This window comes from Artemia franciscana, chromosome 21 (genome assembly GCF_032884065.1).
Source record: "Artemia franciscana chromosome 21, ASM3288406v1, whole genome shotgun sequence".
Classification (NCBI taxonomy): Eukaryota; Metazoa; Arthropoda; class Branchiopoda; order Anostraca; family Artemiidae; genus Artemia; species Artemia franciscana.
Window position 1 is genome coordinate 15,836,026 of NC_088883.1, and position 24,912 is coordinate 15,860,937.

Below are 24,912 nucleotides of genomic sequence, written 5' to 3' on the forward strand. Positions count from 1 at the left end.
CTAGAACCTGGAACATAACGCTTTACCAACTGAGCTACTTCGGCTTGAATACATTCATTTTTGAATTGGTATATGATGAAATAATTCAGACGTCATATGCGGACAGTGACGTCACTCGACAGACAGACAGACAACTTATTTTTATATATAAAGATAAAGTTATTTTATCAAAGTATCTGTTCAAGATTGTACTAATTTTATTTTAAAGTTTCAGAAAGATTCCCATTACACATTCAAGTTCTGTTTACAAAAAAAAAAGAAATAGTTAGCCGCTTACTCGTGTTAAGTTCAAGCCTTACAAGAGTTCACGAAATAATCGTTGGTACACATAACCTCAAATTTTAGTTACATAAGTCTTGTCTTTTTCATATCCCATTCAATACGTGCTCTGTTAGTTTTAACGCGGCCCATTCGTAGGATTGTCAAATCTCTTTGAGTGTTAGTAAATATCTTTCGCTGATATGTCTTGTCTTTTTCGTATCCCATTCAATACGTGCTCTGTTAGTTTTAACGCGACCCATTCGTAGGATTATCAAATCTCTTTGAGTGTTAGTAAATATCTTTCGCTGATATGTCTTGTCTTTTTCATATCCCATTCAATACGTGCTCTGTTAGTTTTAACGCGGCCCATTCGTAGGATTATCAAATCTCTTTGAGTGTTAGTAAATATCTTTCGCTGATATATCTTGTCTTTTTCATATCCCATTCAATACGTGCTCTGTTAGTTTTAACGCGGCCCATTCGTAGGATTATCAAATCTCTTTGAGTGTTAGTAAATATCTTTCGCTGATATGTCTTGTCTTGTTCATATCCCATTGAATACGTGGTCTGTTAGTTTTAACGCGGCCCATTCGTAGCATTGTCAAATCTCTTTGAGTGTTAGTAAATATCTTTCACTGATATGTCTTGTCTTTTTCATATCCCATTGAATACGTGCTCTGTTAGTCTTAACGCGGACCATTCGTAGGATTATCGAATCTCTTTGAGTGTTAGTAAATGTCTTTCGCTAATATGTCTTGTCTTTTTCATATCCCATTCAATACGTGCTCTATTAGTTTTAACGCGGCCCATTCGTAGGATTATCAAATCTCTTTGAGTTTTAGTAAATATCTTTCGCTGATATGTCTTGTCTTTTTCATATCCCATTGAATACGTGCTCTGTTAGTCTTAACGCGGACCATTCGTAGGATTGTCGAATCTCTTTGAGTGTTAGTAAATATCTTTCGCTAATGTCTTGTCTTTTTCATATCCCATTCAATACGTGCTCTGTTAGTTTTAACGCGGCCCATTCGTAGGATTATCAAATCTCTTTGAGTGTTAGTAAATATCTTTCGCTGATATGTCTTGTCTTTTTCATATCCCATTCAATACGTGCTCTGTTAGTTTTAACATGGCCCATTCGTAGGATTGTCAAATCTCTTTGAGTGTTAGTAAATATCTTCCGCTGATATGAAGGATATTAACAGCCACCAAATGCAGCTTACAGCAGACGGAAAAAAGAACGGGAACAAAAATTATGAAAAGGAACTAAGAAAAAACTGCTTTATTTAACAAAGTGATGATGCAAAATGTTTTAATTGATGCTAGTTATTAAAAAAAAATTTGCTTAAAATTTCTTGTGCTCATAAGCTGTTAATTTCCTTTAGACTATTAATGTTTGAATAGAACCTGGCACGCTAAATTTAAATAAGACTTTAAAAAAGAAAATTAATTTTAAAAGAATATAAGACTTAGTTTTTATTAATCCATGACAGTGTTCGGCGGTTGAGATAAACCAATTGATCACAAAAAAAGCACAGATTACTTTCCACAATCATCCAAAACGTTGTAAGGTTATTTTTTTCTGCGTAAGTTTTGCTCTTGATGTCAACAGGTTGAATTATACGGGGCACCATATCTAAAGTAAGAACACAGCGAGGATCTATCAGACTTTTTTTTTGTAATTAATTTCATATTTGTTTGAATGTAACAGGATAATAAAGAGGATAATAATTTAGCCCATTTCCTCATGGAGTGCCAGGAGCTTGAAATTCTTAGGGATGAAATTTGGGGGGACCATCGGTTGGTGTTGCTTTCTGATATCCTGAGGTCTTCGATGCCTGGAACCATATGCAAAATGGCACGATATGTGGAAAAGGCGAGAGAGGCTCAGTTGAGCCCGAGCGAATGAAAATAAGTATTGTTTTATATTGAGTGTGTGTTCTGTGCAGTGTTGTATTGTTAAATCATGTTGTGTATGGCAGTAGGGTTCAAATAAACTTTCTTTCTTTCTTCTTTCTATAACACGTAACTGGTACAGTTAAGTTTGTAGCTATTGACCAAACAATGTCAGCAGACCTTAAGCAAACTTACAACTTAAAAAGCTCTTATCCGCTTGATTGGACTCTGAATTAACACATGTCTAACAAGCAAAGGATTAACAGAAGTCTAACTAGTCAAACCTCACGCTTTCATAATTTTAAGACTTAATTTTGATTTTTCACATAGTTCTATTCCTCTTGACAACATACATAGAAATTTTTTTCCCCATTTTAGGCGTGAAAAGCCTATACACTACCAAAAACTGAGATTGCAATAAGTAATAGAACTAAAAGGAACCAATTTATACCAACTAAAAGATACGGGAAAAGAAGGGTAAATCATACCTTTGGGCAAAGGCTGGCATTTCCAGATAATATTGTTCCACAGACACCACCAAGGCATTGAAGCGCCACATACGTGGGGGAAATACACAGCGACAAAGCAGCACTCCAGTAGCACTCGCTTGAGCCACCCTCAGCTCCATTTGCATCAAGACATTCTTTGCACGTTTTGAATTCACTGCATTTGATAGGACAGGGTTGAGGAGGTGTTGACGACACAAGAAAAGAAGCTGAACTTTTTATGTTTCTTCTAACACAATTCCAGTCATATATGGGAAGTGTATGTAGCTTCCTGCTATGTTCGTCTGAAAATCAGATATTAATTCGGAAACTGCTTTATAACACTCTATTTCAGCTGCTTCTTCCACTACTCATAATGCAATAAGAAACAAATTCGAGAACATTGAAATAAGACGAAGTTTTGAGTACACAAACTGTAAAATCGCTGTCAAGGAAACAAAAATACACGAACCAAAGAATTTCAAACAACAGTCTAAAATGAACCATGAAAAGAATTGCTGAACATTGAATATGATCATTTGTAATATCTCCTCCTTCTCATTCCCATTATTAAGCCTAAATTTAGCATTTAAATAACTATGTCTATAATAAGAAATTTAAAAATTTTGGAAAATGATTAGCCTATTGATGGCAACAGTGTTTTAGTTCATTCTTGTTTATTTGAAAATAATACAAATCTTTATTTTACTATTACTATGTGTGAGCATTTAACTATTTGGCGATTCTTTATCTGTTCTGATTATGAGTTTATATTATCTTCAATATAAACTTTTTGGATAGGCATATTGTAGAGTAAATGAGTAGAGGTAAGAAATTGTAGCTATAAAATTGGATAAATCAATGTTAAATATTCAAAGATTGATTGATTTAATTATTTCAATATATTCACTGTCTAACTCAATGCACTTCTTAATAAAATAAAAATGATCTTCTCAACAATGCTTTTGGTCTTATTTTGGCCCCTCTCCCCATTTTTTCGATATCTGACATTAAATTCCTTTTATTTTACATTTTTCACTCCTATTAAGGTACCTTGTCCCCTCCCTCAGATTATGAGACCTAAAGCCACAAATTTTTATTACTCATGCCCCTCAAATCTCAAAATCTCTAACATTTCCAATACAATTTCCAATACATTTCCAATACAATTTGTTTTAATATACCCCACCAATCCCTGACATAACCATCTGTGGAGTCCGTAAAATTTTCGGTTATTTTCCAGAAATTTCTTGCTTTTTTCTCATGTCGTAACAGTAGGCTACTAAAAAAACTATCATAGCTGAGAAAGTAAAACTTTTTGGAACAACATTATGTCGTAATCCAACGGATCATTAAATAATCCCTTTGAGACACTGATAGCAAAATCCCACATCTTTGCTGGATTTCTTAGAAAAAATTCTGGAAAGGTTGACCTCGAATGCCAAATACAGTTTTTTGGGTTGTTTTCTAAAAGGTCTGACTTGATAATTTTTTGCATTTGAATGGAGCGATACTATAAAAAGCACTCAAGACGACATTAACTTTCTTATATATAGAATTGCTTTGTATAGAATTGCTCAATTACCAATAATTTCCAAAGTTATAACGACGCATCAAATTTCTTGGATATTCTAGGGGTAACTTTTTCGAGACACGGATAGACAGACCTTGATCACTTAAGAACTGAATCTGGCACTGGCTCTCAAAAAAAAAAAATTCTCTCATGACATTTTCTATTTTGAAGTTTTGATTTTGCGAAACCCTACATCTTGTTTGAGTAAAATGTCCTAGCTTAGAAGCTAACATTTTAGAAGTCTAACAGCTTTGAATACTGACAGAACTACATAATATCTCTTCGAAAATTTAAGCAGAATTTCTGTATCTGTAATAAATCTTTGGAGAATAATACCAGGAAGCCTGATTCCGAAACTTAAGTTCCAATTTTTTAATTTTTTTTTTTTAATTTTATATCCTGACATTTATCATATTTTAGACACTTAATGCCGTAAAAGTAAGCAATAAGATATGTATATGGGTGTGGACAGTACACCAAAAAATAAAGTTCACACAATGAGCCATTTCACGGATTTCATTAACAGCAGTAAATAGGTAAGCACAATAGGTACATAGTAAATAGGCACAGGTGAAAACACTACGGATATAGAGTTTCACGACTGCTTTGTACACACAGAACTTATTTCAGAAGTTATCTAATTACACGTTTACCTTATTAACCTACAAAAATCATAATGCCCTACATAATAACCTACAAAAATCATAATGCATCTGTAAACGAGATATACATTTATTACCCATGAGATATAGTTGCAAGTATTGCTCCACAACTGTGAACCAAAATTTATTTTGGATATTTCGATCACATATACAGTGGCTGTCAACAGATAAACTGTATCTATTTTAGTTTTTCAGTTTATCTGCTGATGACGGCCACTGTATGTGATCAAGATATTTTTTTTTTGTGCTGTCAAATAAAAGGATTTGTCCCTATTAAACTGTTATTTCTACGTCAAGTGACTATTAGGTTTAGCATAAATAAGTCAATTTGGAACAAGTTTGGCACCTTGGTTTCATGTATATTTTCTACATCTGAACGTATTATTGCACTGTGGGTCTTCTAGCAATGGTTAAATTTCTGCCCAAATTACTTTCATAGCCTTGTGGTTTTCTTTTACCTACGTACATAAGAATCATAAACAAATAAAATCGCAATTACTGCAACACTATGTGGTCTTTGCACCAGAGCTGCCAAAGTCCTTCATGGCAAAATATTTTCAGTTCATCTTTCCAAGTCTTTTCGTTGATAAAGCAGTTTTTATCTTCTGTAGAATATCTTACACAATAAGTTTCTGCAACAGTTTATGATCCTTCAAAGAAATCCGTACGAATGATCTTTGCTGAATTGAAAAAACAAAGAAGTTAAGAACCGGTCGGAAAGTTCTACTTTGCTCCATGTTTTGGATTATTAGCAACAGAACTTTTTGACTTCCTGTCGTATTTATCTGTATGTACACTCAAAAAGGTTTGTGTTGTGTTTCAAAAGCTTTATTTTCTTCCAACAAGTGAACCTAACAGGTGTTAAAGCAGTTAAATCTTGAAAGCATCTTCTCCATTTATATTTAAGAAAAACTGCGATAAAACCAAGTGCCTTAAAAACTGCTATAATTTTAGGTTTTGACGTTGTTATTTGCCTTTTCTGTTCGTTTTTATAATGATAAATCGTAAAAATTTCAATAGATTGGAATGACAGTTTACTAATATTTAGAATACTTCGTCTAGATTCCGGTTTTAATCTTCCTTATTACTTTCGCCCAAAAACCATGCAGGATTTTTTTTTTATTATTATTATTTACGAGCGTGTTTAACGTTGTTATTTACCTTTTCTGTTCGTTTTTATTATGATAAATCGTAAAAATTTCAATAGATTGGAATGGCAGTTTATTAATATTTAGAATACTCCGTCTAGGTTCCGATTTTCTTACTTCCTTCTTACTTTCACCCAAAAAACATATAGAATTTTTTTTTATTATTAGTAAATTTGCGGGCTTCTTTAATGAAGTACACACAAGGACAATAAATAAGTAAATTACAGATTGCAGAACGATGTGTTTTGGAATAAAACGCATCTCCGAATGGGAGGGCGCCCATAAAACTAGTAAATTTACATCTACTAATCATCGTATGCCGCATGCTTTACATTAATGACTTCCAGAACTATTTCAAAATTTTTGAAAGGTATTCTCGACCCCCTCCCCTTTCTTATCTGTAACCTTTGATAAATAAAACACTGACAGTACTGGTACTTGCGGACTAAACTAAGGTGGAGATATTTTATTTAGTACTGACTACGGATAAGATGATTGAGCTTGCATCGGTTCAGTAAGTGTTATGGATTTTGGTTAAGTTTTGTATTTGAGGTTGAAGTTAAGTCTTTTGCATAAAATCTCAATAGCAGAGAGTTAATTAAGGCATGACCTTATTTGAAACGTAAAAAAGGTACTAGAATTAAAAAATTAAAATCGTCTGAATAGTCCTCCACCACGTAGCCTACGGCCAGTGACATGATACGATCACCCTTAAAAAAGTAATTTCCTAAAAAGTTGTAAGAGTTCAAGGAAGGGAGGGGGGTCTAAAATGATAAAAAAGTAAATATCAGACAATATTAAATATGGAAAAGACTTGGGACTTTTCAAACCATTCTTGATTATGGGTGTATACTTTCCCTCCCCCATCTTTCAGTGCATGGGAATGAGTATTTTCTTCCAGTTTACACTCAAAATTAATCACGATAAAGGAGAACACCCCCCCCCCCCAAAAAAAAATGCACTAATGCATTATTTGAAGCTTCAGATATCCCCTCTTCCTAATAAGATGTATCTATTATTCACTAAACTAATTGCAAAGCCCTAAAATGAGTTATTTTCATTTTGGGCTAGAAAAATAAATAAAAAAAGAGCGGAACTTACTGATTCTCAAAACTTGTCGGGTCCAGATACAGAGTCCTGATTCTTTGCATTTTTCACAACTACTAGCTAGACAAGTCCTTTCATGGCACTGAGATGGGTCAACTGTTTCTCTTTGCTTAACTTCACAACGATTCTCTTCACGACAGTCTGCTCCAAAAGGCACACATTTGCCGATTTTACAGTTTCCACACCATTGACAAGCCTGTAAAGTTTCTTAGTTATATTTATAATTACTCAATTTATTTAGTCATTAGTCACTGTTCAAAACACAAATAAGCTGTTCTTGGTGATACGCACAAGATAGGCAAAATCAAATGTTTAAAGCTAAAATTTGTATACAACCCAAATTGATTCCAAGAGAAAGAGGGGGGATTTAAAGCATTTTCATGATAACTTTTTCAAGTGATAATTTTAAACTGGAAACATAAGAGTTTAGTGTCATTTTGAATCTTTTATCCTATGGGACAAACTCTAAGGCTAAATAGGTCTAATAAAAAATAACTTCGTTTTGTAAGTTACACTTCTCAGTAGTTTTCCGATTCCTCTTGGACCAACAAAGAAAAAGTCGTGAAGTTTCTGCATTTTGATTGAAGGCAGTCATGCTACAATTTCGATTAATCTGCATGATTGACACTTCAGCATTCAGAACCATTTCCAAAATTATCCCTGAATGATTATGAGTAAAAGAAAGGGTGCAGCATGTGTATGTTCGCATCTAGCTCTTGAGCTGTGAAGACATAAACTGGATTTAATTTTGAACTTACTCATGTCACATTACAAGTGACAGTAGGTGAACTAATTACGTGATGTTGCTTTGAAAATAAGATTGACTTTATTGCTGTAGTGAATGATCTCTGATATTGAACACAAATAGAAATCTACTGGCAATTAAATAACAATTAAACCACTGAAGTCTAAAATTCAATTATGCAACTAAAAGAGGAGGGCTTATCCGCCACAATCACAGTCTACCTGCAGAGTGATCTCCCCTAAACTGCAAAGATTGGGTGGAAAGGGGAGCGTAGGTAATTATCTTGTACAAGTCCCCGTGTTGAAAGTGGATAAAGTAGGATATAAATCTCAATCTTTTAATCACCCTTGGTCGATCGATATAGCAAGCGATCTGGTAAGAGGTAGAAAAAAAAAGTTCCTCCGACGTTGGCAGTATCTGAACCAGATGAAGCTACTATACCTTTCGGGGATGGGACAGTCGCTATAACTTGTCAATGAAACCAGCTGTACTGCTTTCTGAGGCTATGGTCAGCCTTAAGTTTTCCGGTCTACTAAAAACAAAGTTAGCCTTGCGCCTGGAATCACACAAGAGCCTAGCAAGACATCCTGTTTTACGGTTCTCAAGCGGTTTTCAGCAGGATTAGACAAATCAAGTGCAAGTTAAGACTATCTAGAGGGTATTGGTGTTAGATCCAGCTCAATTTTAGTCAATTTAAATCCTTTAAACAAAGATTGGAGGAGCTTTTCCTGACGACAAGCAGACTGCCAAATCATTCACAGAGGCACTGAATAAGAGCATAGATTTGGAAGTCAGCTTCAAGATTAGCACCTATACTCGTAAAATAAAACCTAACCCCAATGGCGTGTCCTCCGACAACTTTTGCTCTTTGATCACGACCTATTTGAAAGCTGAAAGAATTCTAAATGTATTATTCCTACGGGCTAACATTTGATTCTAAAGCCTACTTAATGAAAACGGCAAGCAACGCTATGACTCTCGAATATGAGGAGTTTCCAGTGGGAAAATTTCGTTCCCATCCGAAAAAGCATTTTAGCGCCAGGAATATGATCATGCTGCTACAACCTACATAAGCCAGTAAAGTTCCTTCCATTGTAGCGGAAATGATATAAATTCTAACCACATCCCTGTGCAGATCTCCTAAAAATTTGCCATGTTTGAAATGTCAGTTCACCACTTACATTGTGTAAAACTTCTTTAAGTGAGGAAGCTATTCAAAACCAATGAACCGAAAATGACTTCTTGGAACAGAAACAGTAAAAACATCTAGTAAAATCCATAGCCGGTTCATCACATTGTCTCCATCCCAGTGAATATGAGTGGATTTAACATTTCATAAGTGAGTTTACCTCTATAACAAAATTATGAGATTTCAGTCCTTGCTTGATAATTTCTGGTGGCACTGAGTCAGAAACTGTATTTTTTATCAGTGTTCTGGAAATTAAATGAAAAAAGTATCTATCAATCATCTTGCAAATTAAAAATTTCTTCATGGCTATGATCTCAACAAGGAATGATATGACCACTTTTCTATAAGAAACTCCATAGCTCTGTTTGCCTCAGGCGGCTTGTTGCTGCAATGATTCGTTGGTAGTATAGGCAGTTCTTATCAAAATATTTATATGAATGCTGTGTCTTGAAATATGGTACTTCTGATACTACAGGTCTTGCCTAAGAGGCTTCACAGGTCACGGTACTCCAGGAACTATACTTTGAGTTTTTTACCTTTCTGGAATTTTTTCGCTGCCTGGATTTCAGTGGTTCGTCAATTCAAAAAGAGTAATATATTTGTGAATTTACAGTCAAACGATCACATTCCAATTTTTCTCCGATCCACTATTCTATATAGTCTATCCTATATAATCTATAATTTATCTATAAATTGATAACACGTTGGAAGCCCATAACTCCCTATAAATTCAACATTGTCCTTTAGACTCTGAGTAGACGAGCTTTCTTGTACCAATTTAGAAATGGAGTATTTTAAAACCTTTTTGCATATTCAATTTAATTTTATTGTAGTTAGTAAAAGAATCGAATCTTTCTACTGGTTCAGGAGATAAAGGTACCTATTGTTAAATTCAAAGCTACGAATTTGAAACAACTTTTACTAGAAAAAAGCTTTATGTAAATTTACCTTAGTGCCTATTTAAATTATCATCGGCAGGGGTTTTTTTTCATCATAAAAAATAAGACAAAAAGTAAAAACTATAAAAACTGTTCCTAGTAAAATGTTGAAACTTTACGCCTACAAGCAACCCCATCCTTAAATCTAGAGCATCAAACTTCACCCTTTTTCGTCTTTTCAACCAAAACAAAAAGAAAAAAACAACATCTATGTTATTACTGTTTTTTTTTTTTTTTTTTTTTTTTTTTTTTTTTTTTTTTTTTAAAATAAATCATATCTCTTTCTCTCATGTTGAGAAAAAAGAGGAAATAACTGATTTCACTCTACTGTACGCATAAAGAGCGTTATAAATGAATAATACAGACGACAAACTCTGGTAAATTTAGATAATGACCAGAAATGAAATATAATTATTAATACAAACCTGTGGAATTCCTCTATATATCGGCCACTCTCCCAGACAATCTGAACAGGTGTTGTAAGCATAACAGTTTCTAGATGCAATCTTTTCTTGTCCGCATGAAGTTCCTAGAAAAGAGTCCCTTATTAGTCAGTCAGGGTAAAGATGTCTTTATTTATGAGCAATTCAACGAATAAAAAAATATATTATTTTAACATTAACTTTAATAGACATAAGAAATGCACAAAGGTGGGAACTTTAAAATCCCCCTATCATGTTTGAAAACCGGTTAAAGAAAAAAAAATTAGGATTAAAAAAATCAATATATTGGAATGACAAACTTAAAAAATAAAAATAAACCTGTTAAGGCAAATTGAGCATATAGCTGGCCTAGACCAAGTACCCATCTTCATTGTATACTGGTATACCACATAAAAAATATTTTTACTTTTTTTGATTTTTTTACTGTTCCAGCGTACTTCTTTGATTTCATAATTTTACTGAATCTACTTCGAGATCTTAAAAGAAAAATAGTAGATATTTAACGAGTATCAGAAATTTTTATTACCTACGGAAAAAATATCGCATATATTCTTCAAAATCGACGCAACTAACAAGACAACTTTCCTATAGAGCTAGGAAAATAGTTTTTGGTGATTGTAACATTTCATTACTAGTGCAATTACTGCTTATATTATAGTTAGTTGTGACTTATCCTTAAATGCTAGAATTTGCTCGATTAGGAATTGTAAACAGTTCCATCAGTTGAAAACATGGTTTTCCTATAGAAATAGGATTACTAGTAATTTCCAACTGAACAATGGCCCTTTTTTAAAACTGGTTGGGTTACGTTCAGGGATCCCAACAGAATTTCCAGGCCCCTACATATGTAAGCATTCCAGTGTTGTTTCACAAAAGAAAAAAAAATATAACAGAATTAAAATGTCACTGATTGAATATCTCTTGGTTTAAAATTTTTATTGAATGCACCGTGAATAATTAAGGTCCAAGAGGATCTCAACTGCAAAGGAGCCTAAATTGTCAATAATTAAGGTCCAAGAGAATCTCAAATACAAAGGAGCCTAAATTTCATTACAAGCATGGGTACTTACGTACTATAGCGACCACACCAAAGAAGTGAAGTTAGGTTAATCCTAATGAAATATACCAAAATATGATGAAAATATAATACTTTGGTAACAAAATTATGGAAACTACAACAGAGAATTATGGAAAGCAGGCCACCCAGAACGTATTATATTAAACACCTAGATTAACCTAACCAGCTCTATATATTAGAAATTTAATTAAAATATACCTGTATAGTAGTTTTACTCACTGTGACTAAGCTAATTATCTAGAACTAGCTGTTGGGGTGGCGCTTCGCGCCACCACAACACCTAGTTGGTGGGGGCGCTTCGCGCCTCCCCCAAGCCCCCCCACGCGCGTAAGTCGTTACGCGCCATATTAGTTACGCGCCATTGTAGTTTTGTTTCCATGTCCCACCTGTGAATATATATATATATATATATATATATATATATATATATATATATATATATATATATATATATATGTTTTTAATTACGTAAAACTTGCGAATATACAACATTCTTTGCTGTCCCATTGTCTGTGCATATAAATAGATTGTCAGGTTTACCGACTCTTGAACATGCAACATATAATGGTCCATGGGAAAACAATCCGTATTCAGATCTATACCTCATGATTTTGATGGTGATTGCTAATCGACCATTCCCTTTGTTACCGTCGTCATTTATATATCCCCCTGTGCCCCCCGGCGTCCCCGTTGTAGTTTTGTCCCTGTGTCCCGGTCGTCATTTATATTCCCTGCGTCCCGGTCGTCATTTGTGTCCCGGTGTCCCAGTCTGTGATTTCTCTTTGAGTGTCCCGGGCGTCATTTATATTCCTTGTGCCCCGATGTCCCGGTCGTCATTTGTGTCCCGGTCTGTATATACATTCGTTTTTGAATTGGTCTTTTTTTTAGTTTTTAGTTTTTTACCTTTTTTAGTTTTTTTAGTTATACCTCATGATTCTAATGATTGCCCTTGAGCTTTGTTGATGGTGATTGCTAATCGAACATTCCCTGTGTCCCCGTCGTCATTTATATATCCCCCTGTGCCCCCCGGCGTCCCCGTTGTAGTTTTGTCCCTGTGTCCCGGTCGTCATTTATATTCCCTGTGTCCCGGTCGTCATTTGTGTCCCGGTGTCCCAGTCTGTGATTTCTCTTTGAGTGTCCCGGGCGTCATTTATATTCCTTGTGCCCCGGTGTCCCGGTCGTCATTTGTGTCCCGGTCTGTATATACATTCGTTTTTGAATTGGTCTTTTCTTTAGTTTTTAGTTTTTTACCTTTTTTAGTTTTTTTTTAGTTATACCTCATGATTCTAATGATTGCCCTTGAGCTTTGTTGATGGTGATTGCTAATCGAACATTCCCTGAGTCCCCGTCGTCATTTATATATCCCCCTGTGCCCCCCGGCGTCCCCGTTGTAGTTTTGTCCCTGTGTCCCGGTCGTCATTTATATTCCCTGTGTCCCGGTCGTCATTTGTGTCCCGGTGTCCCAGTCTGTGATTTCTCTTTGAGTGTCCCGGGAGTCATTTATATTCCTTGTGCCCCGATGTCCCGGTCGTCATTTGTGTCCCGGTCTGTATATACATTCGTTTTTGAATTGGTCTTTTTTTTAGTTTTTAGTTTTTTACCTTTTTTAGTTTTTTTTAGTTATACCTCATGATTCTAATGATTGCCCTTGAGCTTTGTTGATGGTGATTGCTAATCGAACATTCCCTGTGTCCCCGTCGTCATTTATATATCCCCCTGTGCCCCCGGCGTCCCCGTTGTAGTTGTGTCCCTATGTCCCGGTCGTCATTTATATTCCCTCTGTCCCGGTCGTCATTGAAGTAAATGCAGTTCATTTGAAGGTGTGAAAGGATAGAAGGTGAAGCTCATGGGCTTCGCAGATGAGATAAATCTTGAATAGCTGTGGGATACCAAGTGTTTGGAATGAACGAATGGGGATAGGACAAGAGATAGGATATGCAGCAAAATCAGTAGAGCTTTTGTTCTGGAAGCCAGGAGACACAGAAACGACAGGGTGAGGTCATAGCATGAGGTCTATAAATATTATGTTAAAGCATGTTTAAATACTGATGAAATTAATTGGTATATATCAAGGACGTGTAATTTTCTAGGAAATGGAAGAAATAAGAAACATCTAGGAACGTTAGGGTGGCAGGCGGTGTTAACTTATGCCCATGTGTGAAGAAAATGGTGAGGATTTGTTTCACTTTTTATGATGCTTTGTCCCGAATTACAGGATTTAAGCAAAGAATTTTTCAAGAAAGGTGGGGTAAAGTGAGTGTTTTTCTTCATTAATGGGGTGAAAAGTTTATTTGATAATAAAGAGAGATAGCAAATTATGTTACATCGGGAATGACGAATGTAGAGAGAAATTTGTAGATGAGGAGAAGGGATGAGTAATAGAAATAACGTTGAATGCATGTGAGTTGTCTCCTTTTTTGTTTGTCCCTTTTTATAGTTATGACAAACGTGGCTTTAAAGCATTACATACCTACCTATCTACATATTAAAATAAGACTGAGATCTCCTAACTTACCATACATTGTCTATAACGGAAACATGGCCAAGTCTGTACTATAGACTTGGCCAAATACTCCTACTCTTGTAGCAAGGTTCATAAACTTCCTGCATGTTGAAATCCCATCCCCAAGTCCTCTTTACTTGAAGAATTTTCAGAACGCAATCTCATAATGCCACTTTAATTCCAGTATACATACAAATTGCTTCTGACAACATCTGTCCCGCATGAAATGACGGTAGCTTCGGTTCCCAATATTGCCTTATTTTCTTTCGCGGAAGCCCCAGCATATCTATATAGGCACATAAATTTAAGGCGGTGCAGTCTCCGAATAAAGGCACTTTCCCAAAATATAGCAATGGCGTATTCTATAATTTCATACATATTTTCACATCAATTTCCGATTTTTGCCTCTTTTTTTTGAAATTTCAACTTTTCCAAAAACATTTTACTGTGCAAAGGTCTATTCTTTGCGTGTTGAATGCTTACTCATTTATGTTTTAAAAAAGATCACGACGGAAGAAATGATAACCATTAGAAACATTTTGTAACATTTTGAAACAGGTGAAGGTAAGGCCCTGATGCAAGGTTTCAGTTTCGCTCTCTGTCGGTGGCCACATTTATATTGTACCCATCATTCTAAATCACCTGCTCTACATAATCATCACCAACATAATTATACGTAAAATATATATGTCAAAATAATCATAAAATAATACCACCTTTAAGAGATCAAAGAAAGCCCCAACACGTGATTGTTCTATCTCCAAGAGCTGTGGATACCCACAATTAAAAACCTCTACTCTGATGAGGCATATTTGACATACTTACGTTTTGACACGAGTGAACTTTGATGACGACAAAATTCAGGCATTTCCTCCCCTTCAGTATAGCAGGCACTCACTTCCTGAGCAAGCAAACTTTGGGCACTTCTCTGTTGGCTAACACAAAAGCTACAGCCAGGACTCAACCGACAAAGATCCTTACGATGACTAAATACATTACAAATGTCGTCTGGAACACGTATTTGTTTAGTGAGTCCAGACTCATCTCCTTGCCCAAATCCTCCGAAGGCGTAAAATACCCCTGACTGACGGGCTAGTGCGATACCAGCAGTAGATTTCAACGGTAGACCAACCAAGCTCATTTCTGTAAAAATAAAGTAAAAAATTAAGAGAGATCAAAAAAGCTTAGGCCTATAGATATCCGCCTGCATTCTTTGGTCTCTTTATCAACTTTTTTGGAAACTGAAATGCATATTTTTATTTTCCAAAAATCATATCACTATTTCAATAATCCATTATTTTCTCAACATCACCAGGCAACGGTAATTGATTCACAGTAGTTGATTCAGCTCTTGGGGGAAATTTTCTTCTCAATCCAACTTTAATAGAACTTGTAGCGGTTTACGAAGATGTTTGGTAACTATGTGATTTTAAGACTCAGCAAGAATGATTCAATGTAAGAGGGTACTAAGCAGCAGACGAGGCAAATTAATAGCTAAAATATCCAGGATCTCACCACCTAAGCCTCGTTGAAGCAACTCCCCTTGGTGGGAGCCAAATGCCACAGCACTACACTTAGTGGTACTTTCCTTGCTGTAAAATATCCCTATTAGCGGAAGAATCTTTACTGTTGTTATAGTTTACTTTTCAATTCTTCTTTAAAAGGTTTCAGAATAAAACTGCTTGTACGTCTTTAGGGAAGGGGGATTATATTTCAAGACATTAGGGCTAACTGTTTATTTTATAATTACACTAAAAAGTAAGCAGGCTTGCCACAGAAAAAGTAAAATAAAATACTAATAAACCACCCCACTAATTTTAAAGAAACAAAAGATGGATGGAAAGGGGGAATGCTTGGAATTGCCGTATCTTTAATTTTCAAGTGTAAAAGAAAAGAAACACGAAAATATTATCTAGAATAAATGTTAAATTATTTTTAAAACATTATCTGTATTATCTTCAACATGTTTTGACGGTAATATAAGTTAATATATAACTTATAGAAATAGTGATTGTCAAATTAGAAAAAAAAAAAAAAAAAAAAAAAAAAACACTGAACTGGTCACAACATCTAGAACTAATGACCCGTTTGAAAGATAAAATGCAAAAGTAATTGTAATTACCTACAGAGGGTTGTAGTCACTTACAGAGAGAAAAAAAATATGTTGAATAGAAAAATTAAAATTAAATAGTTTAAATAAACTCTGATAAATCCTTAGCAAATAAGAGAAACGAAAAAAAATTTATTTCTGACCAAAAAAAAAAGAAAAACGAAAAAAAAGAAATAGCTTATAAGAAGCCAAAAAAATCTTAACAATTTCATTGCACAACCTAAGAGAGTGGCACATTCCATCTGACTCAGGCATCATATCGCACACACCAAGACTCACCATTACAGGGTTGAAACCTGACCTTACAGAAGGAGTAAAAGGATTTTCAACATGATTTTTTTTTGTAATCTGAAGATGATAATCATTTCGATCAAAGGTAAAGGACGGCGGAATACTTAGGGACTGTCGGAGGTCACACCAAAGCTAAGAAAAATTAAAATAATAATCAGGTTTCTAGCTTTATTGTAAACCTTAGAGAGCGGTTTTAAAAGACAAAGAAAAGTAGACATTCATATTATTGAACAGTAAGAAAGATGAGACTGGATCAAATAGTGAAAGGCGATTTTTCAAATTGATCAGGAAAAAGTGTGTTTAAGCTTATAACCTTTGAGGGGATTAGTATAGCGTATTATTGTATGTATATTTCATTGTGAATCAATCTTGTCTTATCCAAATCATGCCCAGGCCTAACCAAGATACATTGTGGGCTACCAGACTCATAAACCCCAACGTTCTTATTGTTAAATTGTATATATTTTTAATGTAAATTTTTGGGTTGCGTTTCGCTTTTTCTGTTTTTCTGCTTAAGAATTAAAATGTCGGACTGTAATTGAAAATTTGGACCAAAAATTTGAAAGTTTTGTCTAAATTTTCGATAAACATTTCGACATTTTTTTGATAAGTTCTTAGTAATATCGTTTCTAGAGAATTTCTGGTGGACGGAGATGAATAAAATCATTCATACTAATGGAAATTGTTCGTGGCTTTTGGTCTTGTACGTGGCAGAAGCCATCGTGACCTCTACAACAGCACTCTTGCCTCCGCACCTTACCTTTTCCTCCTAAGTGACGGTAGGCATATGAATCTACTATTCCGTATTACATAAAAACAGATTGTCGCAATGAAGTGGTGCACTCCCCCCCCCCGTATGCATAATAAATGCGTTGACGAAAAAGATTCCCAGGAATCAAGAGGGATTACATATTGATTCCTATCCCCCCTCCCTTCACCAAACCTGATTCTATATTTATCTGAAAGCTCAATGAAAACTAAGATACTGGGACTTTGAAATGCACTCTTTACGGCGTCTGCCACCCTTCGGTCAATGAAATAACCCCCCCCCCCCCACCATACACTTCATAATAGATAGCTTGTACATGTAAATCAGTGCATATAATCTTATGAAATAACAGGCAAATTGGTTTAGTCAAATGAATCTTAGTACAAAATGTAAGAACGCGTTTTTGCAATATGAAGGGAGGCATCACCCCGCACTACCCTTATTCAGGCTTAATCTAAATGAATGGAGATGAGACATTGATTCCTATCTAAGTTCTATATTATCCATTAAAAGCTAGACATTTGGGCATTGAATTGAGCATTTTAGGTATTTATCCCCCCTCGCCTACATAATGACCCACCGCCCCTCTTCATAATAGCTCATGCGCAATTATACATCACTAAACATAATTTCCGGGAAAATCAAGTGAATTAATTTAGTTAAATGAAGCATTAAGATAAATAACCACATTAACCATTTATCTTGTATGGACAAAACCACCACGGTGCGGCATTACTTTTTCTGCAACTGGCAAGATCGAAATGTAATTTATAATACTTTTAAATTTATTTACTATTTCAGAATCCTCAATCAATACCAACTTGATCCTCTTTGGGGCAAATCCCAGTTTTACACCACAGAATAGCAGAAAAAAACTACTTTCTCGTGGCGCCAACTTTCTGATCACCAATAAGATACCTAGATCCCTTAATTTCCATTTGAATGAACTATCTCTCAATCTTCTAGGACTATCGGTTCGACACGATGGCCCCTGGGGATAAAAATAAAATAAATACAGACTGGTACAAACATGCGTGATCTTTCTTGTGGAAAAAATGCCAGATTTTCCATAGAAAATAACGTATTTATTTTTTGGAGTTTCGGTTACAATTAACTCGAGTCGCTTTTTAATCACAGTTCGTTACCACTAATTCTTTAATAACATACCTTTCAAGTTCTGGATGGTAAATAATATTTTAATGTAATTTATCTTGTCAAAAATTCATTTAAAAAATACCTTTTAGTGATAGTGGCATCCAATAATTACAGGAGTAGACATAGGCAAGTAAGGTGTCAGTTACTGAATAAGGATCAGTAAATCCTCCAGCCACAATCATGTAGGAATCTGTGGTTGCAGCAGAATGCAAATATCTGGGAGCAGGCTGTAAAAATAAAAGACATTTAAGACTGAGGGGATGGACCATTTGTCGGTACTGTCGCATACCTGCCAACGGTGCGCACAGTTTTGCTGAGCAGAAAATTAAGTTTTTAATAATTTTTACAGTGTTCCAGTAGGTGTTTTCACATTAGAAATACTTTGAGGCAATTTAGAAACTAGAATACATTATTGCTTAAATTAAATTCTGAATTTTCGGAATCTCCAGAGCGTATTTCAGAATGGTACATATTTCTAGAGTATGTAAAGTGTAAGTCAAACTATCTTCAGTTACACTCAAAACCTTGTTTTTAGATGCCAATAGCTGATACGCTATTTTTTGTAATTAGAATCAATATCTGATATCTTGACTTTTTTGGTAATTTTTCATTAATATTGGACTTTTACTAATTTAATCAAGAACTTGACACCAAAACGGTACAAAGATAGGAAGCAAAAAATGCCTAGTCAAGCTATGAATATAATGTAGTTTTGTTTAATTCGAAAAATACGATGATAAATAATAATATAAAATGATAAAATAATATTGCATTGTTAGTAAATACAATCCCATCCCCTATCCAAAAATAAATGAACACAACAGCAACTTCATAAAACTGGTCACGAAACAGCATATTCAAGTTTACGTAGACATGTTAAGCAGATTTTAATTTATTTACCATTCATTCACAAAACAGAAACAACCGTTTTACGAGAGCAGTTAAGTAATAGGATACGTGTATTAATAAAAATAATTATAATTAGAGGTCTTGCCTTCTAGGCAAGGATTTCAGAATAGACAAACTTACTAAATTTATTTTTCCCATTTCTCACATATATTTGGCTAATTATTTTGAACCGGGTATATTATCCATAAAAAAAACTGTACTAGGTTTATCAACCCAATTATCATTGGCTGTTACCAGGGTGGCCACCCCTAGCAATTTATCACTATTTCTAGTCACCTCTTAAAAAGGTCGCTTGAATAGGGCACTAGAACTTTTAACTTGAATTCGAATACGCCCTCTCTTAATTTTCTAGGAACATTATATCAATACGACCACCCCTGAAAAAAAAACACAGGTCCATGATCTGTCTACTGGTAAAAATAAAAAAATTCCTCATTTTTGTAAATTGGAAACTGAAACTTCTACAGTAGGGTTCTCAGGTACGCTGAATCTGACGGTATGATTTTCATCAAGATTCTTTGAATTTTAGGTGATGTTTCCACCCTATTTAAAATCCAGCAAATTTTCTCAGGCTCTTAACTTTTCATAGGTAACACTAAACGTGATTGCTCTTATATATTTCGAATCAGCATAATAAGGTGGTTCTTTTGATTTATGTATTGATATCACAATTGCGTTTTTTAGAGTTTCAGTTACTATTGAGCCGATTCACTCCTTGCCACGAACTGTTTGAAAAAAAAAGTATCATTTCATCATTAAAAGAAGACATGAGATAAACAAATAAACGTTCAAATGGGCCTGGGAAAAGAATACCTAATTTAAGTTATTCCGTCGAAAAAGACGTGAGATAAATACCCAGTGGCGTCTATTAGGCTGGGGAGGGAGGGGAGGTATGCACCTCCTAGATTTCCTCTTTTCCCATAAATTTTAAAAAATACATTTATGAAGAGTTTTTCAACAAGATATGCCTTTTTCGTGATTTCATTGAACAAGTTAAAAAAACGACTAATTTTTTTACCACACCCATTGAAACTAAAAATGCGACCCCCCCCCTTAAATTTCTGTGAATTGACACCACCGTTGAAACCTTTATCAAAACCAGAGACCATATTCCCCATATTAGTCTTGTATTTGGCAAAACAGCTCTATTCAAGACTTTACCTGAACAGGATGTTGATTTCTGGAGCTGGAAAAAGCGGTATTATTTACTATACATATACACAAGAAGATGGTACTAAATATTACTTTTTTTAAAACTGCCCCTAACATACATATAAGACAATTTTGAGAAGAAACATCAAAAGGCATAAACTAATTGTGGGTAGTAATTTTTGTAAATATACTCCCTCTAATTTCCCCGACTAAGAATATAGATTTGTTTGGATATTTCCGATTCATAGAGAGGCCTCTATGGATCCAAAGTTAGGGTAACAACTTACAAATCTCGGTTACCAAACAGTTACCCAAAACCACGAGTTAGTTGCAAATTTCGGTGTTCAGAAAAGTCAATAAAGTAAGATAGATAATACAATAGTAAATAGAATGGGTAACGGTGGGATCATTACTTGCACAAACCACTTCTCTGAGAAAAGTAATGACAGTAATGTAGATGGAAGAAAACAGGGAGCAAATATTCATTGATGCACTACCTCTAGACCCCCTTTACTAAGAGCCAAAAATGTAAAGTCATAAGAATGAAACACTTACATCTGACATAAAGTATCCATGGTAGCTCTAATCGAAGAAAACTGAAGGTCGAAATTTCCTGAAGGTTCCACCCCTCGGATGGGTCACTCCAATAGGAAGGAAGCTACCCCCTCACCCCTAGATTTTGAAAAATTATTTATCCTTAACGTTTAGTTTCATTTTTATTGCAAAAGAAAATCGAAAAAGCCTTCACGCTAGATTGTGGAAAATAGCTTTTTTTGTGTGTTCATTTTAACAAATCGAAAAACATACTTGTCCCCTCCCCTACGTTTTCGTGAATTGATGCTTCTACTTTGAACCAAATTGAAAGATTTCAATCCGGTACATCTTTGCTGTACCGGAATTAGCAAGCTGCAGTGTGAACTTTAGATGAATGAGGGTCTCAAAATTATCTAACTACTCTGCTGATTTTAGATCCCAAAAAGCATCGATCCGATTATCAAAGAACCGATTTTAGTAAGAGCCTACAATTAATTCATTTTACAAATGAAATTATTCACAGTTGAGCCCTCTTCTGAAATATTATATTCTAAAAATCCGATTTTTCAGTTATACTATATATTTTTTTCCTTTTGGCTCAGAGGATGGCCTGTGAACATCGGTTCCAAATAGTCACCATTTCTTTCACTATCAGTAGCCTTATCCAGTTGCTCTTTAGTTCAAGGTCTTACATCTTTCTCATGAAGAGTTGCGTGGGTGGGAAGTCGTGGAGAAGGAAGTTACCTTTAAACTTACGACAATTACACATTGCAATAATTTACAGTCATTAAACTTACACCCGTTAAATAAACACACACTAAACCCATTAGACTTACGATAATTACACAATACAACAATTTAAATTACCATTAAGTTGAATCTTACTGCAAGTCACTAGTTCCAAAATAGTGTTACAAGTATATAGGGAAATATTTTTCACTGCAATTTTTTAAAAACTTATTTTAAATTTCAGCTATTATGGATGGTAGTTTGCCATTTGCTAGGTTGTAGTCGTCGCTGTGACCATGATTAATAGGATATTCAGTCAACCATGAAAATAGAAAAAAATAAATAGGCGAAAGAGTATTTCAAAATGGAGTGATCCCTAGGGTGATACTTACAACATTCGCCTCAGAAGGATTTAATTCAGGTACCGTAGTAAGTAGTGACCATCTCTTGGTTGGATAATGCAAAGCATAGAGACTTGACGAGTTAACCATTCTATCCACCTTATAGAGAATGCCTCCAAAAACGTAGATGCTTCGAGTAGGGGAATGATATACAGCAGTATGACCATATAGCCCTGGAATAAGAAAATGTTAAAAGCAAAAAATCACTCCCTCAAAATCCAAAAGACCGAATAATGTAAATCTAAATCTTTATAGGAGCACTAATAAGAGCCTATCACTGCTTGGATATCATAAGTACTTTCAGAAGCCTTGTACCTCTGAATTTTTAAGAGCGAAATACGAGAATTTAAATAAATTTAAAACAAACTATATTTGGTAGCCTACTCGCTACTTCAATTGGCAATTGAAATTTCTACGGCACCTTTCAATGGTAGGAAATGGCCGGAAAATGGAGATCCCTTGTCCCTTTCGTTAGGTACTTAGGGCACCACTCTTATCCCTAATTACGTTGAAATTGAAATAGTTAGCCACTTTCTTCAAAATGGTCAAAAGATCCAAAGCAACATGCCTCCAGGAGTATATGACTCACGTAGTCCAAGTGGCAAGAACCCCAGTTTATACAGGTGGTTAATTTTTCAGGTTGTTTTAGTTATAAAGATAGGCATGTTACATTTTGCTGAAATAGAAAGCATGCAAGAAATTTACATAGATATTATTAGAGGAACAAATTGGACATCCAACCCCTCTAAAACCCCTACACCATAGTCCACTTAGCATAAAGGTAAGCATGCTGCATCTTGCTTAAACCGGCATCATACAAGGATTTTCAACATGCATAATTGGTGCGCAGAAAATTTGGTGCAAAAATACGCTGTGGCTGACTCGGTACAAAAAGAGCTAAGCTGTGATTCGGTGCCAAAGTGGGCTAAAGCCAGATGCGGCGTAAAAAAAGAAGAAGAAAAAGGTGCTAATTCCTTGCAAAACTACCAAAGTCTACACTCAATGTAAAAACAAGCTAATACCCTTTTTAAAAATGACTTTCCATTACACAAAGTACAAAGTTACTCTTCCATCGCCAAATCTTCAGGAGACAGGCAGGTAGAGCAGCTGTTCTCCAATCGCCTCAGAAATTTCATGACAGGTATTCCGGTCAATGGGACATGAAAATAACGATATTCAAACATGCACACCCGTTCTTCGACATCTGCAAGAAAGTGTTTATTTCCACTAAAATCTTGTGGGGCAAATTCCTTATGCCAAAAGGACAGTGGGAAGCCACTTTCGAGCCTCAGTTACCTATAGTAAAAAATGTTCAAGATCCACTTTAAGTTTTATAGGGTCACAGCTACAATCAAGAGGAATTTCTTCGATAGATTTTAGGGTGCTGGCTTATTTTGACCTAGGCGCTAGCAAGCTTCAAAATTTCAAAAACTGAGAATTCCCCGGATTATGAAAACTTTGAAGTCTGTTAGTGCCTCAACTATGAAGCCCAAATATCGCGCATTTTATCAGAAAAATATCCTCAATTTCCAAATTGAATCTCAACGACCTTTTTGGCAACTTTCAACGAAGCTACTATTGACGTTATCAGTCTTAAACAACCAATTCCAAACGAATCAATAAAAATGTTCTAAGTCCCAGCTTTTCTTAACCATGTACCAGTCTGCTGCACTCTGTTCCAGCGGCTACATGTCTTGAAATCTTTTGATTGTGTTTCTCCATAAGTTTAGCAACAGCTATAGAGGGATCTGATACGTGAAGACTATGGACGAACTTTGAATTGCGTATCAAAATTGGATATCTCAGTAGGTACTTTGCGAAATGGAAGAAAGTGGAGCGGATTTTCAAGTTATCAGCATTTGTAAGAATCCTCCAAAAAGGTGCAATATAGAGGATGTGGAGGAGAGCAATAATGGTGTAAAACGATGCGAGATAACTGCAACTGCAATGAAGCTTAGCAGAGACTATGGAACCATATGAAGCTGATATGAGACTTTGACGCCTTCTATTAGAAGATGACGAGTGTGAGTAATAGTATTTTCAGTGGGAATACCAAAGTAAACGATTTGGTCAGAAGGGCAGATCTTTGAATTTTCAAGTACAATTTCATAAGGAAGTGGGCCTTCCCAGTTAAATAGCACTACGTCGGACTTTTTAGCGTTAAATTCAAGACCAGATTTGGGGTATTCTGCTTGCAGTTTTCGGAAAGTTTCAGGAATTTTGTCCAAAGTTCGGCTGATGTACAAAATGTCATCAGCATAAGTGACTAAGGAAATACTGAGGCCAGAAATAAAGCAAGGCATCTCATACTGGTCTTGAGCTTCGAGGACATAGTTATTGAAATAACAAGTAAGGTAATTACACCTTGCCTGGCTCCTCTCTTAAATGGTACAGTTCTTACAGTGGCCTTGCCATTTCGTCTTCCAAACGAGGGATTTTAAGACGGACTCGTAGCTTGGCATACATATCCCTTTTAGATTTGATGATAGCCGGACTTACTCCTCTTTTTCTACTCTTATAAGGGAGGATCAGGTGGATCAGGGAGTCAAGGCGTGGCGAACATCATGACTAGCCAAAGCGTGTGAACTGTCTATACAAGTAGCGAGAAGCAGAGCATTAGCAACAACTGCAAGGGCGTCTGCACATCCAATGCCATGTTGAAAGCCAAATTGATGTGGAGGTGTTTAACTTTTTTTTTTCAGCTCTTTTACGAACTGTTGTTCATAAAGCTTGCATAAACTGTTTGATACAGTTAAGGGCCTGAAAGATGTGCATTGATTGTGTGTTTTTCGTTTTTTTTTGGAACGGGAGAAAGATCTCCCACGCAGAATGTT

General features: G+C 35.3%; 1 protein-coding gene across 1 annotated transcript in view; it reads right to left on the minus strand.

The window, feature by feature from the left end:
• Window positions 1-24,912, minus strand: part of LOC136040663 (multiple epidermal growth factor-like domains protein 8) — a gene marked incomplete in the record, with an annotated part of 168,217 nt that overhangs the window by 46,312 nt on the left and 96,993 nt on the right. The window contains 6 exon segments of the mRNA XM_065724950.1: window positions 2,646-2,947; window positions 7,127-7,328; window positions 10,430-10,533; window positions 14,854-15,171; window positions 18,436-18,580; window positions 22,070-22,251. Of these exon segments, the coding sequence (XP_065581022.1) occupies window positions 2,646-2,947; window positions 7,127-7,328; window positions 10,430-10,533; window positions 14,854-15,171; window positions 18,436-18,580; window positions 22,070-22,251 (1,253 nt within the window).